This window comes from Gymnoscopelus microlampas (genome assembly GCF_963454915.1).
Source record: "Gymnoscopelus microlampas genome assembly, chromosome: 21".
In the NCBI taxonomy this organism is placed as follows: domain Eukaryota; kingdom Metazoa; phylum Chordata; class Actinopteri; order Myctophiformes; family Myctophidae; genus Gymnoscopelus; species Gymnoscopelus microlampas.
Genome location: NC_139958.1, coordinates 15,903,052 through 15,920,817, shown reverse-complemented (window position 1 = coordinate 15,920,817; position 17,766 = coordinate 15,903,052). Strand labels below are relative to the sequence as shown.

The window sequence follows — 17,766 nt, the reverse complement described above, 5'->3', positions numbered from 1 at the left end:
GAACACATGGACATGCTCCAACATTCACCACATCAAACACGCTAGGGCGTGCAGACTAGAGGAGGTGTGGGGCATAAATAATGGCTGGACAGGTTTATTTTTTTGTTTTTAATGTGTCAGATAAAAATCATAGTATTTTCAATCTGTCAAAATGTACATTGTAGGCTGTTTATACATTTTTAGGCTCAAGGGGTCAACTGGTTCCCTGGCTCGAGACCCAAAAGAGAAATTTGATGTCTCCCCCAGTACCCAAACTAGTGAAAATAGCAGATCTACAAGCTCACAAGGCATCATGATGCGAGTGAGCTTGTAGATATCTTCTTAAGCATTAATATTTTCTAATTTATGGAATTTGTTTGATTTATTTCATTTATTTATGAATTCTTTTTTGGAAAAAAAATCATTGAATTTGTTTTAGTTCATGAAAAACTTTTTTAATTTTATTTTTTAATAATAATAATTAAAAACAAAAAGTAGGAAACGAAAAAATTAAGGGACCCATGAAAATGTGTCTGCGACCCACAAATGGGTGCCGACCCAGTTTTTGGGATCCAGTGAAAGTTCTAGCGTAGTCTTGGGGGAGGGGTGCGCTATATAAACGTCTCTGAAAGTGAGTCTACTTCATTTTCTCTGCCGCACGCGTCCTCCTCAGCAGCCTGCTGCAATAACTGACAAGGATTTCGGGGACTTTAAAGGAACAATCATGATATATGATGACGTTTGCTCGTGTTTCATTTTCTATGCTGTACTTCTTATAATAAAGATGTACATTATAGCAATAATAACTGGACAAGTGAGGCTTCGAAAAAAGGTGAGTGACCTAAAAATATCCATCATTTAAAGCCCTACATATTCATTCAATAATGTATGTAATGTATGTTTTGTAATGTATGTTTTGTAATAATAATCAAAATCTAGAAAGTAACTAGTAACTTAAAGTTTTCAAATACTTGTAGTGGAGTAAAAGTACAATATTTTCCTCTGAGATGTCGTGGAGTACTGAAAGTAGAGGTAGAAGTACTGAAAATTGGAAATACTGCAGTAAAGTAAAAATACCTCAAAATTGGACTTAGGTAGAGTACTTGTTCATATTGTGTTGTTCATATACATATTCATTCATCGCAATGCATTGTGAGCTTGTAGGGCCAGTTGAAAGTGTAAAAACATCAGAAGCTATTCATTAATTTATAGAGCTTAAACAAGGCACTGAAGGCAGCACCACATGCAATGTCCTTTGAGAGAGTATGACTATTTTTCCATTCTTGGCTCTAAAAGGCTTTCACCAACCCTGAGGATGCAGTCAGACATGGGGGTCTTCAGTTCTGCAGAGAGGATCCCACCGTGGAACGTTGCCTAAGGTGAGACACTACAGGGATTGTTCAGTAGGCCTGCTTTATTCGTGTGAAATAGGCTTAGCTACAGTCATCACAACGTTAACGTTTGAATTGGTGTAAAAAGTAGTCTATATGTTGAGTATAGCATGCCATGAGATGAGATGAATAGCCTGTAGTCTCATGAGGGATAGTGGGGAAACTCTAAAAGTGTGGAAACTCTAAAAGTGTGTGTGTGCGTGCGTGCTTGCGTGTGTGCGTGCGTGTGTGCGTGTGTGTATGTGTGTGTGTGTGTGTGTGTGTGTGTGTGTCTGTGTGTGTCACACTTGTATGTATGTTCATTTTGTTGCTGTGCTGCATCTGTTGTGTCTACTCCCAGCTATACATTAATTTCAAACGGGTCAAAAAAAGTTTGATGGAACTTTTGGAGTGTGAATTCCTAGGCCTATACTATTGCCTATTTAGTGCAGGTATTTCGTAATGAAATTAACATATTTTTTAAATTAATTGTTAGACAAAATTCTATAATAACAAATAAATGATTAAAGGGGTACTACATTCCTTCATCTTCAAATAACTGGTCCTCACCAATGCTCATAAGATGTCATCACTTCTGTATACTCGCTCTGTGTCTCAGTCGGAGGAGGGAGTTCAGAAACATGCCTGCCAATGATGTCATCGATGGGGATTCCAAGCTAATGGAAACTACAGAATTTCTCATCCTAGAAAGTTAGCATGCGTAAATAGAAGCTGAACTATCCACAGCCCACCTCTGAGATGCAGAGTGAGTAATTATACCATCTTATAATGAGCATTAGTGAGGACCAATTATATGAAGATAAGATAAAATGTTGAAGTGCTCCTTTTAAGAATAGCAGAGAAGGTAGATAGAAGGTAATCTCTCAAGAACAGATTCTGCACTGCGTGAGAGACTGAGGAGGGACGAACAGAGGTCGCTGTTTTTCCTTTTTCAGTTGCATCTGGGCTCCGAGATTGGATAGAAGGTAAAGAAAAACAGCGAATGATATGCATTGGTCACACTGAGGTGCTTGAATGTGCATGGGTCCTACTTCTAAATCTCAGCCATATGTGTAATAGTTCAAAAGTTTTGAGCGATTTAGACAGCCAAAGATCAGTCACTGCATTGCATTATTAGATGCAGAGTTAATTCAATTGTAGAAGTGGAATCTTAGAGGTCCACAGTTGGATCTTCTTTTTAGATGGCTGTTCACCCACAGTAGTGTTACAGAATGAATAAATGCATATTCACCCACATGGTTAACATTCTGTGAAAATAGCAGATCTACAAGCTCACACTATTTTCCTTGAAGAGTGTTGGTGTAGAGGGAAACAAGGAGCAGACCAAGTATAGCCCCCTGGGAATGGTTGTTCACCGTCCTACAGCAGGGAATGCTTGTTTTGTTTTAACTTGCCAGGAAATGATCCGTGGTGCTGAGGACAGCAGCTGCATGCTTTCTCAACACACTATAAACTTTATAATCCCTGATCCCCCTCCTCTCATCACCCTCCAAGACCCATATTTTATATCTTTTAATGACAGGAAACATTTGTGCACTCGCACACAATTATCTAGCATCACAAATGAAATCTAATCAGGGAATGTTATGACATTCAGGCCCCAGGATAGATATAATCACATCCCTTTCTAGCTCTACCAATGCTGTGCTTGTGTTGTGTGCGGCTGGTTTTATTTAGTTTTTGTCTTCCAGTGCAGGGCTCCTAAAATAATATTTCTTTCTAAGTTTCCTTTGTGGTTGCACAGGAAACGGGGTGGGTGGGGGGCTGGCGGGGGCTAGTGGGTCTATGACATCCACAGATTCTGATTAGTCAGGCATTCCAAGAAGCAGCTACAGGGGCCGAGGTCACAGCTTAATGAAAACACAGCCTAATTAGGCACCAGGCAAACCTATAAGACATGTGGCTTTATGGAGAAAAAAATTGAAAGTGACATTTTTACAGGAAATTGCATTTTAGGTGACATGGCAATGAATCATAATGAAAAGTCATGCTTTTTGGTGACAGGGAATGTTGGGTAACAGATGTTTTTCATCTTGTATAATTAATCATTGTCCTTCCTTTGAAGTACAGTAGCTACTGATGTCATGTCCGTAGCATGGAATGCAATCCAGTGGTTTTCCTCAGCACACTGTATTCGCTATGCTTACACTGTCACTGACACAACATCACTTCAGAGGAAAGTTCATGATCCACCTTAAGTCAAACGGAATTAAGGTGGATCATCTGTCATGACTCAAAGACAGAATAATCTTCATGCAATGCAGGGTTTTAATTTAATGACTTGCGTCCTTCTATCATTACAATTCCTGGAAAAAAGAGCAAGTAAAGTTCGTCGGCATTCAGAAATAATTATGGGAAGTGAGGGGAACGATTGAGCAATGCCCTATATAAAAAACAGATGTGTGTCAACGTGTTTCCCAGTTTTATGTGGAAAAGACATTATTGAATAAGAAAACAAGAGTAGCAAAATTGTGGGAATGATGACATTTGACCAGAAAGCAAGGACACTTTTTCAACCTCAAATAGCTCAAGGGACTATTTTCGGGTTAGGCCTTGGATTTAGGGTTTGGTTGCATGTCTGTGCGTGTACATGTGTGTGTAGGCATACCTGTGTATGTGCCTTTTAAACTTATAATAATGGGTTTGCACTTTGCACTCATGAAGGTAAAAAAAATAAGCATTACAAATGTGTTTGGACACATTTCTACACTCAGTTAAATTTACAATTTACAGCCTACAAATATTTTGCTGTGAACTCACCAAATGGACCTTTACAGATCCAGTTCGTTCCATTTCTACACTCTCAGAGTTAAATTGTCACTCAGGATTTTACAGTGTAGATAACAGGGTGACTGACTGTGTTTTGTCTCCCATGCAGGGCTCACCGTAACGACATGGAGAACATTTTGCCTTTCCTATTCGTGGGGGCCGTCTACTGCCTTACTGGACCCTCATTGGCCGTGGCCCGGCTGCATTTCCTGGTGTTTTTCCTAGCCAGAACGCTACACAGTGTGGCCTACCTGTTTGCCATGCGGGCACCCACACGGTCGTTGGCCTACATCATCGGGCAAGTGCCCTGTGTTTCCATGGCAATACAGGTCCTCATTGCAGTGGCCACATATGCCTAACATCTCTGAATAAGTGACTGAACTGCTGTGGGGTTGTGGCTCATATATATATATATACAAACATATATATATAAAGATACATGATCATCAGTCCTAGTGCAATAATGGTGTCTGCTTACACCAGAGTTTTGTGAAATATTGTCAGTATTGTATTTTATTAGTTTTATACATAAAAGTCAAAATGTGAGAACTTCTTCGTTTCTAGCTGGGGAAGTTGTTTGAAGTTAATGGATTGTATTATCATGTACTGTATATTTTCAAATGAAGGTCGTTTTTCTTGTATTTTATCTTGTTTTTTATCGACCGCACAGAATCTGAAGTGTCTTAAGAGACAAAGTTATACATTTGTTTAAAGCAGCTGGGCCTGGACTGGGAGGATGAACTCATAAAATGTAGTGATTAACAGCTGTCTACCTTCACAGATGTATCTGCCGTCTGCGCATATATTAACGTCTATATTTATATGTTAACATCTGTCTGCTACATTCAGCTGAGGCACAATGGAAAATGGCAGGTTGAGAACTGTTCTATTTTACATAACTTTGCAAGACTCAGTGGAACAGATGTTGAAGCTGTGTTCTGTTTCATTGAATCAAGACCTGGCCTTACTTGACCCCAGAGGTACTAGGGCCAGTAAACTTCGTTCTGGCAAGAACCCAGAGAGAACTAGAAAGTTTTATTGGGTCACATAACAGAACCAAGCCTGAAGTCTCTGGTTTGAGGTGTAGTGTTATGTTTGATTATCTGCGTTGATGAGATAAAGTATTTCCATGATAACTTATTTTTTCAGATTAAACTTGTTCTTGAATTCTTATTATTTCCCTGAATGCATAATTTGATCTTTTTTTAACAAAAACCTGGATACTGTCTATTTTTATTACTTGAGGCAGAGTGATTGTGCAATGTAATCTGTAAAGTGTAAATAAAAGTGACTGAAAACTGGAGAAGAAAAAAACCCTGCTCATCATTCTTTCTAACTTAGCCTAGTTATGGAGAGAGTGTATTCTTTTTCTCAGGGTAGAGGGCCCCTCTGTATGTGTGTGTATGTGTGATGATGTAGGAGTTCACGGCAATGCTCCAGCATTCCTCTACCTCTTATGTAAGACCTTGGCCTGTGCTGTGTCCAGAACAGTCCTGAAGGGTTGGGCTCGCTGGGCTGGGGTGATCAGACAGAGACACAGAACAGTGCTCAGTCATGCATACAATTGGCTAACACACGTGTATTTGTTGCTGGTAATTCCTATATGCTGTCTATAGAGAACAGTAAACACACAGTAAAATCCTGAGTGTTCATTTAACTCAAGAGTTCCAAATGTTTACATTAACGGTGAGGATTTTACTTTAATGTGTAGTTACTGTATCTTTAAGTTTGTTTGACATGCAAACTCGCACTCAAATCATTCCTCTTTACTTTAAGTGGTTCCATGATAAAGTATAATGGGATCACAGCTATAGAAAACTACAAAAGATAATTTTCGTTGCTGAAAATGATTACACTTTCCCGTATTTTTCCAATGAACTTTGATGTGTATAGCAAAGTTTAATCATCAGAAATGATGAAACGTGGAAGTTCATTCATAGGATGAGTTAAAATTATAATGAATATAATAATGTTCAAACAATGCTAATGACAGGTGGTAGCTTGGGTGTGTCCAGTTTTGTCATATCCTGAGTCAAGGAGGTCTGGTCTGTTCTGGTCTGGACTGGTCTGGACTTGCCTGTGCCCTTGGGCCATGCATATTCTATAGAGGGAAACAACTCAATGTCCTCTTTCCTTACACTCCCCTTTTCTCGTTGTTGCAGCCTTCTGCAGATAATTCTACCTATTTCAGTTACCTACTGGGTTGTATCATAAGAACCACAGACTACATTGGAGTCAAATGAACAGACTAATATAGATTAGTATTGCACACATGTCAAATCATTTCATGGAATAATAATGATGCTTCCACATGCTAATGAAAGACAAACACAAGGTAGAGACTCTCTCAATTGTCCAAACCAGCTGCTAAAGAGAAATGAGAGTGAATTTGTTTTTGAATGACAGCAAACAGGCAGAGAGTGAAATGTGGATTGGGGGTGGATTGGATATTGGAACTCCACTTTAAAAGAAGCCGCAGTGGAAGACCACGGTGTCTGTGGCCTTGCTGGGGGACCAGAGACCTTGATGCCATTATAGGCAAAAATTGTAGCTTGTAGATGGCTATTTCAGCCATTTTTGTTTTAAATAGGCCGTAAGTGGTTAATCACACTGCACTGAAAAGCAAGGTCAAGACCCCCAGTCAAGTGACAATAAATGACATATAAAACTCAAGAGTGAGGACGTGCACACAGTGCACACAAACCTGGATGTGAGTCAGCCAGCCGTGGAGCCCATAGAGTGGCTCAAATTGGGGTGGGGGGGAGGGTATGGGAACCCGAACCTCAAACACATAATAGCCTGGAATCTCCAGTCAGAACAAATGAAACATGAGCTATCAGATTTGTCAGGTTCCCAGGATAGAGGCACAAACCCTTGAGGGTAAAAGAGGGGCAAATCCTCTGTGGTATGTCAGGGAAGGAAAGGAAGCAGTCGGGCCCGGGGCAGGTTCCTCCACCATCCTCTTCTCCCCAATCACTTTACCTTCCTCCTCCTTCATATCCTCATCCTCTCATCCTCTCCACAGCATGTGTGTGTGTGTGTCTGTGTGTCTGTGTGTGTGTGTGTGTGTGTGTGTGTGTGTGTGTGTGTGTGTGTGTGTGTGTGTGTGTGTGTGTGTGTGTGTGTGTGTGTGTGTGTGTGTGTGTGTGTGTGTGTGTGTGTGTGTGTGTGTGTGAGTGAGCGTGCGCACGCGCGTGTATTACATAGCAGGTTCAGCCACCCTTTTGTCATCAACCACTGCATATGAATTGCATCACAGAGATAATGTTATCAAGGTAGGCTACAGCAGTCAAATAAAACAAGTTAAAACAAAGGAAAACACTAAAATAAGAAAATAAATAAGAAAAGTTGAGCAAAACTGATCAGCTGACAATAAAGAGATGATGTTAATGGGAATACCCCTGTTGTTCCTTCCTCTGCCAGTAGAGGATACTACAGGCTTCATGTTTCCTTGTGGGACCCTGGTGGGTTTTGCTAGATTGACACTGAATATTATGACTTGAATTTTCATTTCGTTTCACTCCTGAGCTAGCAATTCAGGGGGTGGAGCCAGGCTAGGGGTTTGCATTTGGTGAACAGAAATAGGAGAAATATTTTGTAAATGTGTCTGTACCTCCAGCAGGCTTGTTCTTGAGGACAGGAAGAGAAAGTAAGATGAGAGTAAAATAATGGAATTTCACGCCTGAGTAGGCCTACAATTGAATAATGAACCAACAAAAATCACTGATTTATTTTTTACATAAATAATAACAATAATGTATTAGTATTAAGGCAAGATATATGAGTCCAAACTTGGCATTCGAATCCTTGTTTGACTTTGTTTGTTGTTGTTGTTGTTGTTGTTGTTGTTGCAAATGCAATTAAACGCATGGCTACACGAGCGTGCTCTCACCTCCTGTAGTCTAACGCAGCACGGCACCACTGACAAAATCCTTCACACCACTGACACCTACTGGACAAATTGCACCAGTGGTCGATTCAGCAACACAGCTGGTGATTTTAGTTATTTTACATTTTTATTTATAAAATATATTAAAAAAAATATGTGCTGGATAACATGTTGCAGCCCCAAACTGATTTATGCTGGTACCAGGCTTGCATTATCCGTACTCCTGTAACCAGTTATAGCCTACATTCACAATAGCTTGACATTTCCAAACACATATAATAATATAATATAATTCAATACATTTAAGCAGAATACAATAACTACTACTTAACAAATAAATGATAACTACTTGATACATAAATAAATAAAAACACGTATGTTTAAGTATGATTTTTTGTTTTATTCTATTTACCAGCATAATAAAATTTCAGAAATAATTTCAGTAGAATACATTTTCAGTTCTAGATACAAACCATTTTGTAGACACAGGTATTACACCAGATCACACAAATTGCAGTTGAGCCCTTTATTCTTTATACTGAAATATTTTGAAAATCTTTCAAAAAGAAAACTCATTGTTGCACGTTTTACAGGAGAGATATTCACTAGTAACAACAGCATACATACACATAACTTCCACCACAAATTCAATATTGTGATTAATAAAAAAATATAACTGCTTTTTTTGTATTCTTGAATTTAGAGTGGCATCAGTGGAAAGATGTGGAATGAAACCAGTATTTATCAGGCTCTTATATTATAAGAAAAATATCTTAAATAGATTAAATAAAATACAAATAAATTAACAACAGCTTTTCTTTCCAAGTGTCAGCAGTTTCTGAGGAGTCTGTGTATTTTCTTTTCCATCCAAAGCTAACACAGATCCTGCAGTGTTTTTCAGTTATTTTTTTCTCCCCCGATAAATGTCACCAAAAGGAGCTTTGCTCATCTTTGCCCTCATTTAGTATTCAATGTCCTATTAATTGTGCATACGTTTGATCCTCCAGAATTTGGGCAATCCAAGAGAATGTAGACCAAATGCACTGCACAACAAGCCAGTGACCTCCAGACGGACCCACGGTGGAGTCAGGTTACTGGGGAGTGCTTGTTTTGTCTCACTCAAGTCCACAAAATAACACCTAATGATTCAATAGAATAGTAGTTGTGTCCACATAACCATTTTCTGTCAGGACCATTTCTTCCTGAAGTGGCATCATGTGAATGTGGGTAGAGACATTTGGTTTGGTCCATGGCGTCTGGGTAGTGAGAGTGGCGGACATTGTGCAGCAACCCTGCATTGTTCCATCTGTCTCCTGGTGGTCACAAGGACACCCCTCTCTCTCGTGTCCCTTCACCTCCACCTCTCTCTGGAGTAGCAGCACATTACCACTGTCCACCCCCTTCACTTTGCTGTAGTCCTCCCCTTGGGATAGCTGAGAGAGGGCTTCCCCCTGTCGCTGGGATAGCTGAGAGAGGGCTTCCCCCTGGCCCTGGTCTGATGAAAGGGGCTGGAGGAGCACCATGTCATCCTTATTGACCTCATGGACTTCAACGTACTCCATGGACCTGAATGGGGCCAGCTGCAGCTTGCCAATGGCCTCCTTGTGCCCCACGCTGGGAATGTTGTATTGACCGTGAGCCTCCCGGAGGTGCATGCAAGGCTGGGTTTGGGATACATGGAGCTGCTGTAACTGCTTCTCACCCAAGCGGAACTCCTCCAGGCCAGACCCCAGATTCAGGCCATCCTCTGAGCCATAGCAGTGCTGAGCTGGCTGGGAGGTTGTGGAGGGCGGAGGGAACAAGCTGTCAGAGAGGCAGAGCGGCTTGGTTATCTCCAGTGAGCCCAGATGGAACAGGGATCTGGAGCTATACTGAGGTAGTGGCGAGAACACACAAGGCCAGGTCTTCACTCTCCCGTCACACATGTCAGGGCTGGTCCCCTCTCGATGAGCCTGGCTGACCTCTCTCTGCTCCCAGCCAGATCGCTGCCCTATCCTATCTGCCTCCTTTTTTCTCTCATATTCTTTGACCTCCACCTCTCCACACTTCTCCATCAGCAGGATGTGGCTGTCACAGCTGCCCCGGCCAGAGTCACTGTCAGATGGGGAACCCTTGGATTTCAGACAGCCCTCCTGGAGGTCCTTGCCTTCCTCTAACATCAGCTCCTGCTCTTCTGGAGCATTCACTTCCACGTCCTCCACCAGCAAGTGCTCAAGGTCAGACAAGGTAGTTGGTGGGAAACCAGGCACCACCAATGCATGATAGACCTCTTCACATCTTCCATCCTATGCAAAGGAATATGCAGTACATTAGTTGTTGATCACTGGAAAATCACTATATTTTGTATTTCTTTCCAGTGTTTCTTACCTTGAGAAGCTGCTTATCAAATCCATTGATCTTGGGACCAGGTATTGGTGGCAGGAGGCAGTGCTTCACACTTGAGTTGTAAAAGAAAAGGAGAAAAAAAAATCATTTTAGGAATAGGAATGCTGTTATTGTTTTTATGTAATTCCTTAATTGGTGGTTTACCTTTTCCAGTACTTCCAATTCCACCAAATGCATTAATAAAACAATATAATATATTATTTGTATTTTCTGTCATTCTCTCACCTGTGGATCTTCATGTTTAGGAAACATGTGAGGATGAGGAAGATAAAGGCAGAGAAGACTGTGATGACGATCGACATGGACCTCTCATATGGGATGTCTAAAACACACAACATACATTTCGTCACTGTCGGGTGGAATCCTATATGTATATCCAAAACTGTTACTTTTCAGGAAAAGGAAAAAAGAAGCATTCACATCTACAAAAAGCAAACCTGTATTCCAATAGTTATTATTTAGTCACAAGTTCTTGTTAATACTTTTCATTGTTTCACTATTTATAAAACCCAGACACACTTAACCACTTTCACTATCACTTAAAATATTGTTCTAAAATAGCACAAATAGCAGATCTACAAGCTTATAACATGCAGCGATGCACCATGTTGTGAGCTTGTAGATTGGCTGTTTTTGCTACTTTTGTGTGACACCGTAGTACGACGAAGTAGGTTATTAATATAAAAATATCATTAAAAGTTGAAATATGGAGAATCTATGAATTGTAATGGTCTTCACCTCACCATTTGTTCATATATTTATATTATATGAAAATACGAAGTATTTCATGTATCGGTTTGTAGGATCTCTTACAGTCAGGAACGTTGATGTATGTGGTGGAACTCCATTCACTCCAGAAGCCATGGTCTGGCTTACAGCGCACCTGAAGAAGGTATGTCCCACCTGGACGCAGGCTGAAGATGTTGAACGTTTTCTGCTGGCCAGCACGGTGTTCCTGGGAACCACAAGAATATGATGTGTGACTGCCAACATGCACACACTCGTGCGTGCGCGTGTGTGCGCGCACACACACACACACACACACACACACACACACACACACACACACACACACACACACACACACACACACACACACACACACACACACACACACACACACATACGAACACACGCATGCACCCACACAAGGCAACAATAGCAAGTATGTGCAGTTTTGTATCATAATTTTATCAAGTTAATGAAGCAGTTAACAGAAAAGTTCCAAACATGAGATGGAGGAGATTGGAGGCTCCCTGGTGAAATGTCATCTCAGGCTAACCACCTAATCTGTGGAAAATTAATATTTATTTACCTCCCACTCCTCATTTCCCTCCAGTTTGACACGAAGTTCATAGATGAGCGTAATCCAGCCAGATCTTGTGTCTGCTTTACGGGGTGGTTCCCATGACACCTTGAAGAAGGGTCCGTCTTTGTCCTCTATCAAAGCCACTGTCACATTCTCAGGAGTGTGTGGCTGGACTAGAAAGAGACATAGTGGAAGGAAAGACATGAGTTTGTGTTTATGATAGAAAAAAGACAGAGCAGGTCAAAGAGAAAGAGAGAGATATTAATCTCTGAATCTAACAAAACACTAATTCTCTCATGGCTTTTTGAGGCACTGATCCAGTATACAAGATATTGCACCGTTGAGAGAATGAGTAGATACATTCAACTAAGCTACTTAGCTGGTGCTACTTTTATGTCACTTGTGGTTTGGCTTGGGTAGATTAGCTTGTCATGACCTGGTAATTTGGGCCACCTCAGTGATGTCATGACAATGGTTAAATAACCATTGACTCCAGGCGCAGAAGAACGTAGTGGAGGGTTAGATGCAAAGGACTGTTTGCGGTGTGACCAAGGTGACGTGATTTATGATTTATACTCTTTTCCCCATGTCCCTGGAGTTTATGTTTCAAATTGTCCGTGTCTTCATTGTGAAATCAGTTAACTAGGAGTGTCAAATGAAGGACTGTGGTGGAGAGAGCTACAGATACTGCCAAAAGTGCCACGCACACACACACGCACACTTACAGTATACAGTATAAGCTAACAAGCTAAACTAAGTCAGTCATCATGACTATGTACAGTCAATTAACTACTGGAGGCTCAGACAACGATTACTGATTAATCAGATAATATCATTAAATGCACAGGGTTGATTTGGCTGTGACATGGTGCACAATGAGGGGATAGCCTGATAGAAAGCTAGACAGCTAGAAAGAGATGCATCCAGACCGTTTGCAGATTAGCAGCCTCAAAGGCACATGATGAGAAATAAATATTTGTAAATAATGTTTGAGTTCCCTCTTCCATTTTGAAAACTTTATGAATAGAGCAGTGTTTTCTTTAGTGACATGAAAGCACAACACTAATGTTTCTTCATATACTACCTGTATTCATATTGTTACATACACTGTAACTATACTACATCTGGACAATATTTATAATTCATAGGATTACTAGTATTTGAGGAGGAAAGCTAGATTTTACTTTGCTTAATGCATGGCATCATATTTAAAGCTGCAATACTTATTTTAATAAATAAAACATTATTTCAATTAATCTGTGTGGTATGATAATACAATATACAGTAACTAGCACATCTGCAGTGGTTATAGGTAAGTGATCTCCCTACTCTTCCATTGATAAATTTAGACCCTGGTGTCGGGGATCCAATCCCATGTAAGACATGGAAGTTATGGATTGCAGCTTTAATATTTAATTTTAGCATAGATTTTGCAAACACATTATCCAGCAACAAGACCAGTAACTGTATTGCTGCTGCCTTGCTGAGAGCAGGGTTAGTTTTTTTTTGTATAGCAGTAACTATTGCTCACCAATATAGACCACATCTACTTCTACAGGCTCAGATAAGTTGCTGCCCAGAGCGTTGGTGGCCACCACAGTGATGTTGTAATTGATCCAGATAGAGGTGTTGTTCTTGTTGAAGAAACAGGAGTTCTCTCCAGCTGTTTGGTAATCTGGACACTCGTACACCATGTCAGAGCTACCATGTCAGAGAGATATAGAGATGGTACATTATGTCATTACATTTCAGCCAGGACAAGTAAATTGAATACAAATATTTGCAATGAATATAAAATGAGCAATACATGTATTTAGTTCAGGATGAATGGATCTGCTTTTAGGTAATCTGAGGGAGCATACTACATGTCCCCTACCAAATAGGGGCCTTCTGAATCCCCCCATAGTACTAAATAAAAGCAGGTCCACACAACCATATGAAGTATATTGCAAGAAGCACCTTTCTTTGCATCTACAACACAAACACATGATGTTGACTCCCTTCCCCTATTCACACATAGTAGCGGAATGCAATATACATATGCAATATATATATATATATATATATATATATATATATATATATATATATATATATATATGTATGTATATACCGTTAAACACACACACACACACGCACACACACACACACACACACACACACACACACACACACACACACACACACACACACACACACACACACACACACACACACACACACACAGTTATGGGGGTCTTTGAAATTAAAAGGTTTGAGAACCACTGTCAGACAGGATGAATTGGCAAAAGAACAGTGCTGAAGGGAGGATCACCACTGACCTCTCTTTGCGGTAGTACAGGGCATATGTGGTGGGCAGTCCTCCATCAGAACCTGGCTCCCACCAACAGGTGAATGTCTCCTTCTCTGGGGAACGACAGCTGGTCAGGCTGGGCTTCCCTGGAGGGGTGTAGCCTGAAAGAGACGCCACAAGAAGCTTCACACATGGGATGGATGTGAGCCTGTATTACAGCTTTTATACAGTGTAGTGCTTTCAAACACCATTGCGTAACAGCACGAATTTGGATGCTTTTGACAGATTAAAAGAGGACTAGGGGTGCAACAGATAATCGAAATGATTTAACCCATTGAGACCTGAAGCCGATTCTACATGTCTCCTAAATCTCAACAGTTTTCTGAAAAACGTATGTTTCTATATCAGTGGTTCTCAATCTTTTTCATGTCAGGGACCCCCAAAATTATATGTATTTGGTCGCGGACCCCCATCAAAATATTTTGTTCCAGGGACCCCCCAGAAGCACAGATTTGAGTTAAAAATGTTTGCTTTAAAAATATATATATTCAGAAGATTTGCACACATTTTCACGATTTTTCAAAAATAGCAGATCTACAAGCTCGTAGCGCGGCTGAGCTTGTATATCTGCTATTTTTGAATAGCCAAAAGTGTAAAATAATGCTTTTTAGCTCAAATCTAAAAATGACACAGTTCCAGGTCTTAATGGGTTAAAGAGGACTAGGGGTGCAACAGATAATCGAAATAAATGATTTAATCAGGCAGTATATGAATAGAAAAGGTGGATTCAACAGACCACTGGACTTCATTGCTTGAACGGAGGAATGAGTCGCATAATACTTCAGAAATAAACCTTTGATAGCTTCTCCTCATGAAAGTGTTTGGTTTTGTGCTATTCTGACTGGATTCTTATGAGTCGCATAATACTTCAGAAATAAACCTTTGATAGCTTCTCCTCATGAAAGTGTTTGGTTTTGTGCTATTCTGACTGGATTCTTATGAGTCGCATAATACTTCAGAAATAAACCTTTGATCGCTTCTCCTCATGAAAGTGTTTGGTTTTGTGCTATACATAATATTGGGTCACATTTCTTTTCATTGGCCTTGTTGTACGACAAAGTATGAAATAACTCTTAAGTGGGTAATCAGACTAATCAATTTAGTCAATATTGAAAGATCAATTAGAACAATAGTAACAACTAGCAATAGCGCTACATGATAGACAGACAGACATTATCCCTCTGTCCTTGTAACTAATTTTCAGGACATAATGCACTCTAAACATCAAACAGTAAAACATTGCCAATACTTTTGGTAGAGCACCAGATGACCTATATCCTAGGCAAGAGCATATAAGCTCTCGGGAAGACGGACATCTGGTGCCCTTTGACTATCAGTGACCTCCCATTTCTTAGATTGTAGGGATTTGTGTTTGTGTAAAGGTCTGAATCAATAAATCTGAAATTAAGCGACTAATTTCACAGTAAACTCTGAAGCCTGATTTATACTTTGTTGTATGACAGTGTCATTAGCCGAAAATAGATCTGCAAGCTCTGCTTGCAGATCTATTTTCGGCATGCGACACCGTCGCTTCACTGCAAAAATCCAGTGCTGCCTACTTTCATTTACAAACAAATGCCTTTATTGATACCCCAATATATTGGATTTATTATTCCCCACATGCAAGCACAAATTGTGACAGCACTATGAACAATATCATCTCTAGCTTTTGCTGTCATCATAGACAGGAAATAAATCTCTATAAATCTAAATAAATCTCACAACGAACTCCCTCTGAAATTGCAATGATACTCTGTAGGCTGTGACTTACGAGTTCCTTTAGCCTGTCCCATCAGGAGTAGTGTCACAAACAGAGCTGATGCCACAGGTTTCATCATGGCGCCAAATGATGTTGGCACCATGTCTGAGCACTGTGGAGAAAACAGAGCAGATAATATGAGCCAAACAATGATCCCAAACACAGGCCAACAACAACACAGAAATGGTTCCATGAGCCCAAAATAAAGATTCTGCAATGGCCTTTGCAATCTCCAGACCAAAAGCCAACAGAAAACATCTGGTCTGAATTGAAGAAGACCTAAACAGAAACCTAAGGATATCAAGGACATTGAAAGGTCCAGCTTTGTGCATAACTGTAGTCCCGAATTTCCAGAAGGTGGCATACCTGTTTCCGGTCCCGGTTCATTTTCCCATAGCTTTGTTTGGTTGGCTCGGCAGCAGATTTGAACTGGAAACACATGAAGATGTCATATAAATATGCCTGTTGCAGAACTGTCCGAAATCTCTCCTTCATGATCTCTATTGATCAGACATTATAAGACTCTACACAGTTGTTGCATGAGGTGGCTGTGCACCATCAATATACTGAAAACAGACATGCCCATATTTTCTAAGCCAATTTTTGGACAAATGAACATTTGTAAACATTTTGACGAAATAGAATTAGCTAAATATGTTATTATTTGGTTGATTCCATTGAATAATGAATAAAGTTAACTATTATCCACATAAAAACATTACAACTATATCCCATGTCATATTTACATAAAAAATGAGAATGTTCTCTGCATAACTAATTAATTGCCCAGTGCTTACATGCGACTGGTGATTTGAAGATTTCATGACTAATGAATGCTAATTGCTTCAGGAAAAGAACATTGTCTGCTTTCGTAGTTATGTACAAGTAATGTATGATTGCTGAAAGAATTGGGTAGGTTCAGTGTTTGAATAAAACCACCAGGCTGCTACAACAAGAGCAATGCACACGTTCATTCTTAATAGCCTAGAATACACTTAAATATATAAAAATATTTACAGTAAACATGATAAGGGAGCTAGAGGGGGGAAATACATCTTTGTGTCCTGTGCGTGTCATTAAATCTTGGATTAAAATACATCTGTCCCCTTCCCTCTACCACTACCAGCTGGCACAGAACGCATAGCTGATTGCGTAATGTGAGCTAAGGCTTATGCCCATAGAGTTAAAAATAATAGAGAGGGCACCGGAAATCCCCTCCCATCCACTTGCACTGAGTTGCTCAATGCAATAGCTGAAGATGCATGAGCAAAAACTTAATGACAGTCAGCAAAAAGTCCACCTCTACCTTTTCTTATAGTATTTCTGCATTTCCTCTGTTTACTGGAATGATGAACAGTCAGTTGGAGTACGACACACTGAGTGAGAGTACAGTCACACATATGCGTCTGAAAGGGAGTAGCTAATGCAGTGCCAGTTTGCTGGTGTGTCGTTCGTTCAACCATGTGCTTCTTTCCTACGGTATTGGTTGACGGCAGCCCAGTCAAAGTTTACCAATTTTGAACTCCACGCATTGAACGTGACATGTCACAATGGGAAGCTTGTGACATGCGCATCCTGTTCACTTCCATAGAATGGAAGTGAACAGGATGCGTCTGACACGTGCGTGTGACCGTGCCCTAATTCTCATTTAGCACTAATTACTTTTTGACCCGCTCTGGACTGGTCCATCTGGTTGAGACAACTGCTGGTATTATAGAGTGTAAAATTGTACAGTATGTATGTTCACCTCAAGAATCTGCTCAAGACTAGGTGTATTCTATATTCTCATTGTATTCATGTATTCTCATATAATGGAGAAACAAAATCATATTGTGAGTGACCGAATGGACATGATTGATACATTTCAATCTGCTATTTTTGAACATTTTTGTAAGAATCTTGAAAGTGTTTAAACTTTTGAATATTTTTTTA

General features: G+C 40.1%; 2 protein-coding genes across 2 annotated transcripts; one reads left to right on the top strand and one right to left on the bottom strand.

Moving 5' to 3' along the window:
* Positions 1 to 644: 644 nt before the first annotated feature.
* Positions 645 to 4,780, top strand: ptges (prostaglandin E synthase). The gene is made up of 3 exons (XM_084046797.1): positions 645 to 811; positions 1,276 to 1,358; positions 4,249 to 4,780. Exons 1-3 carry the CDS (start codon positions 704 to 706, stop codon positions 4,496 to 4,498), a joined length of 441 nt encoding a protein of 146 aa, XP_083902923.1. The 5' UTR covers positions 645 to 703; the 3' UTR covers positions 4,499 to 4,780.
* A 4,387-nt stretch (positions 4,781 to 9,167) lies between these two features.
* prlra (prolactin receptor a) lies at positions 9,168 to 16,221 on the bottom strand (the record flags this gene model as incomplete). The annotated part of the gene is made up of 9 exons (XM_084047122.1): positions 9,168 to 10,313; positions 10,396 to 10,465; positions 10,639 to 10,735; positions 11,227 to 11,368; positions 11,729 to 11,895; positions 13,254 to 13,423; positions 14,044 to 14,176; positions 15,847 to 15,946; positions 16,201 to 16,221. The coding sequence occupies 9 exons, from the start codon at positions 16,219 to 16,221 to the stop codon at positions 9,168 to 9,170; spliced, it is 2,046 nt and encodes a 681-aa protein (XP_083903248.1).
* Between the last annotated feature and the right edge of the window lie 1,545 nt (positions 16,222 to 17,766).

Bases quoted from the DNA above. Each gene is read 5' to 3' on its own strand.
- ptges (XM_084046797.1), top strand. From the start codon at position 704: ATGATATATGATGACGTTTGCTCGTGTTTCATTTTCTATGCTGTACTT. The intron at 812-1,275 runs GTGAGTGACCTA...TGGCTCTAAAAG, and splicing joins AAGTGAGGCTTCGAAAAAAG to GCTTTCACCAACCCTGAGGA. The intron at 1,359-4,248 runs GTGAGACACTAC...TCTCCCATGCAG, and splicing joins ACCGTGGAACGTTGCCTAAG to GGCTCACCGTAACGACATGG.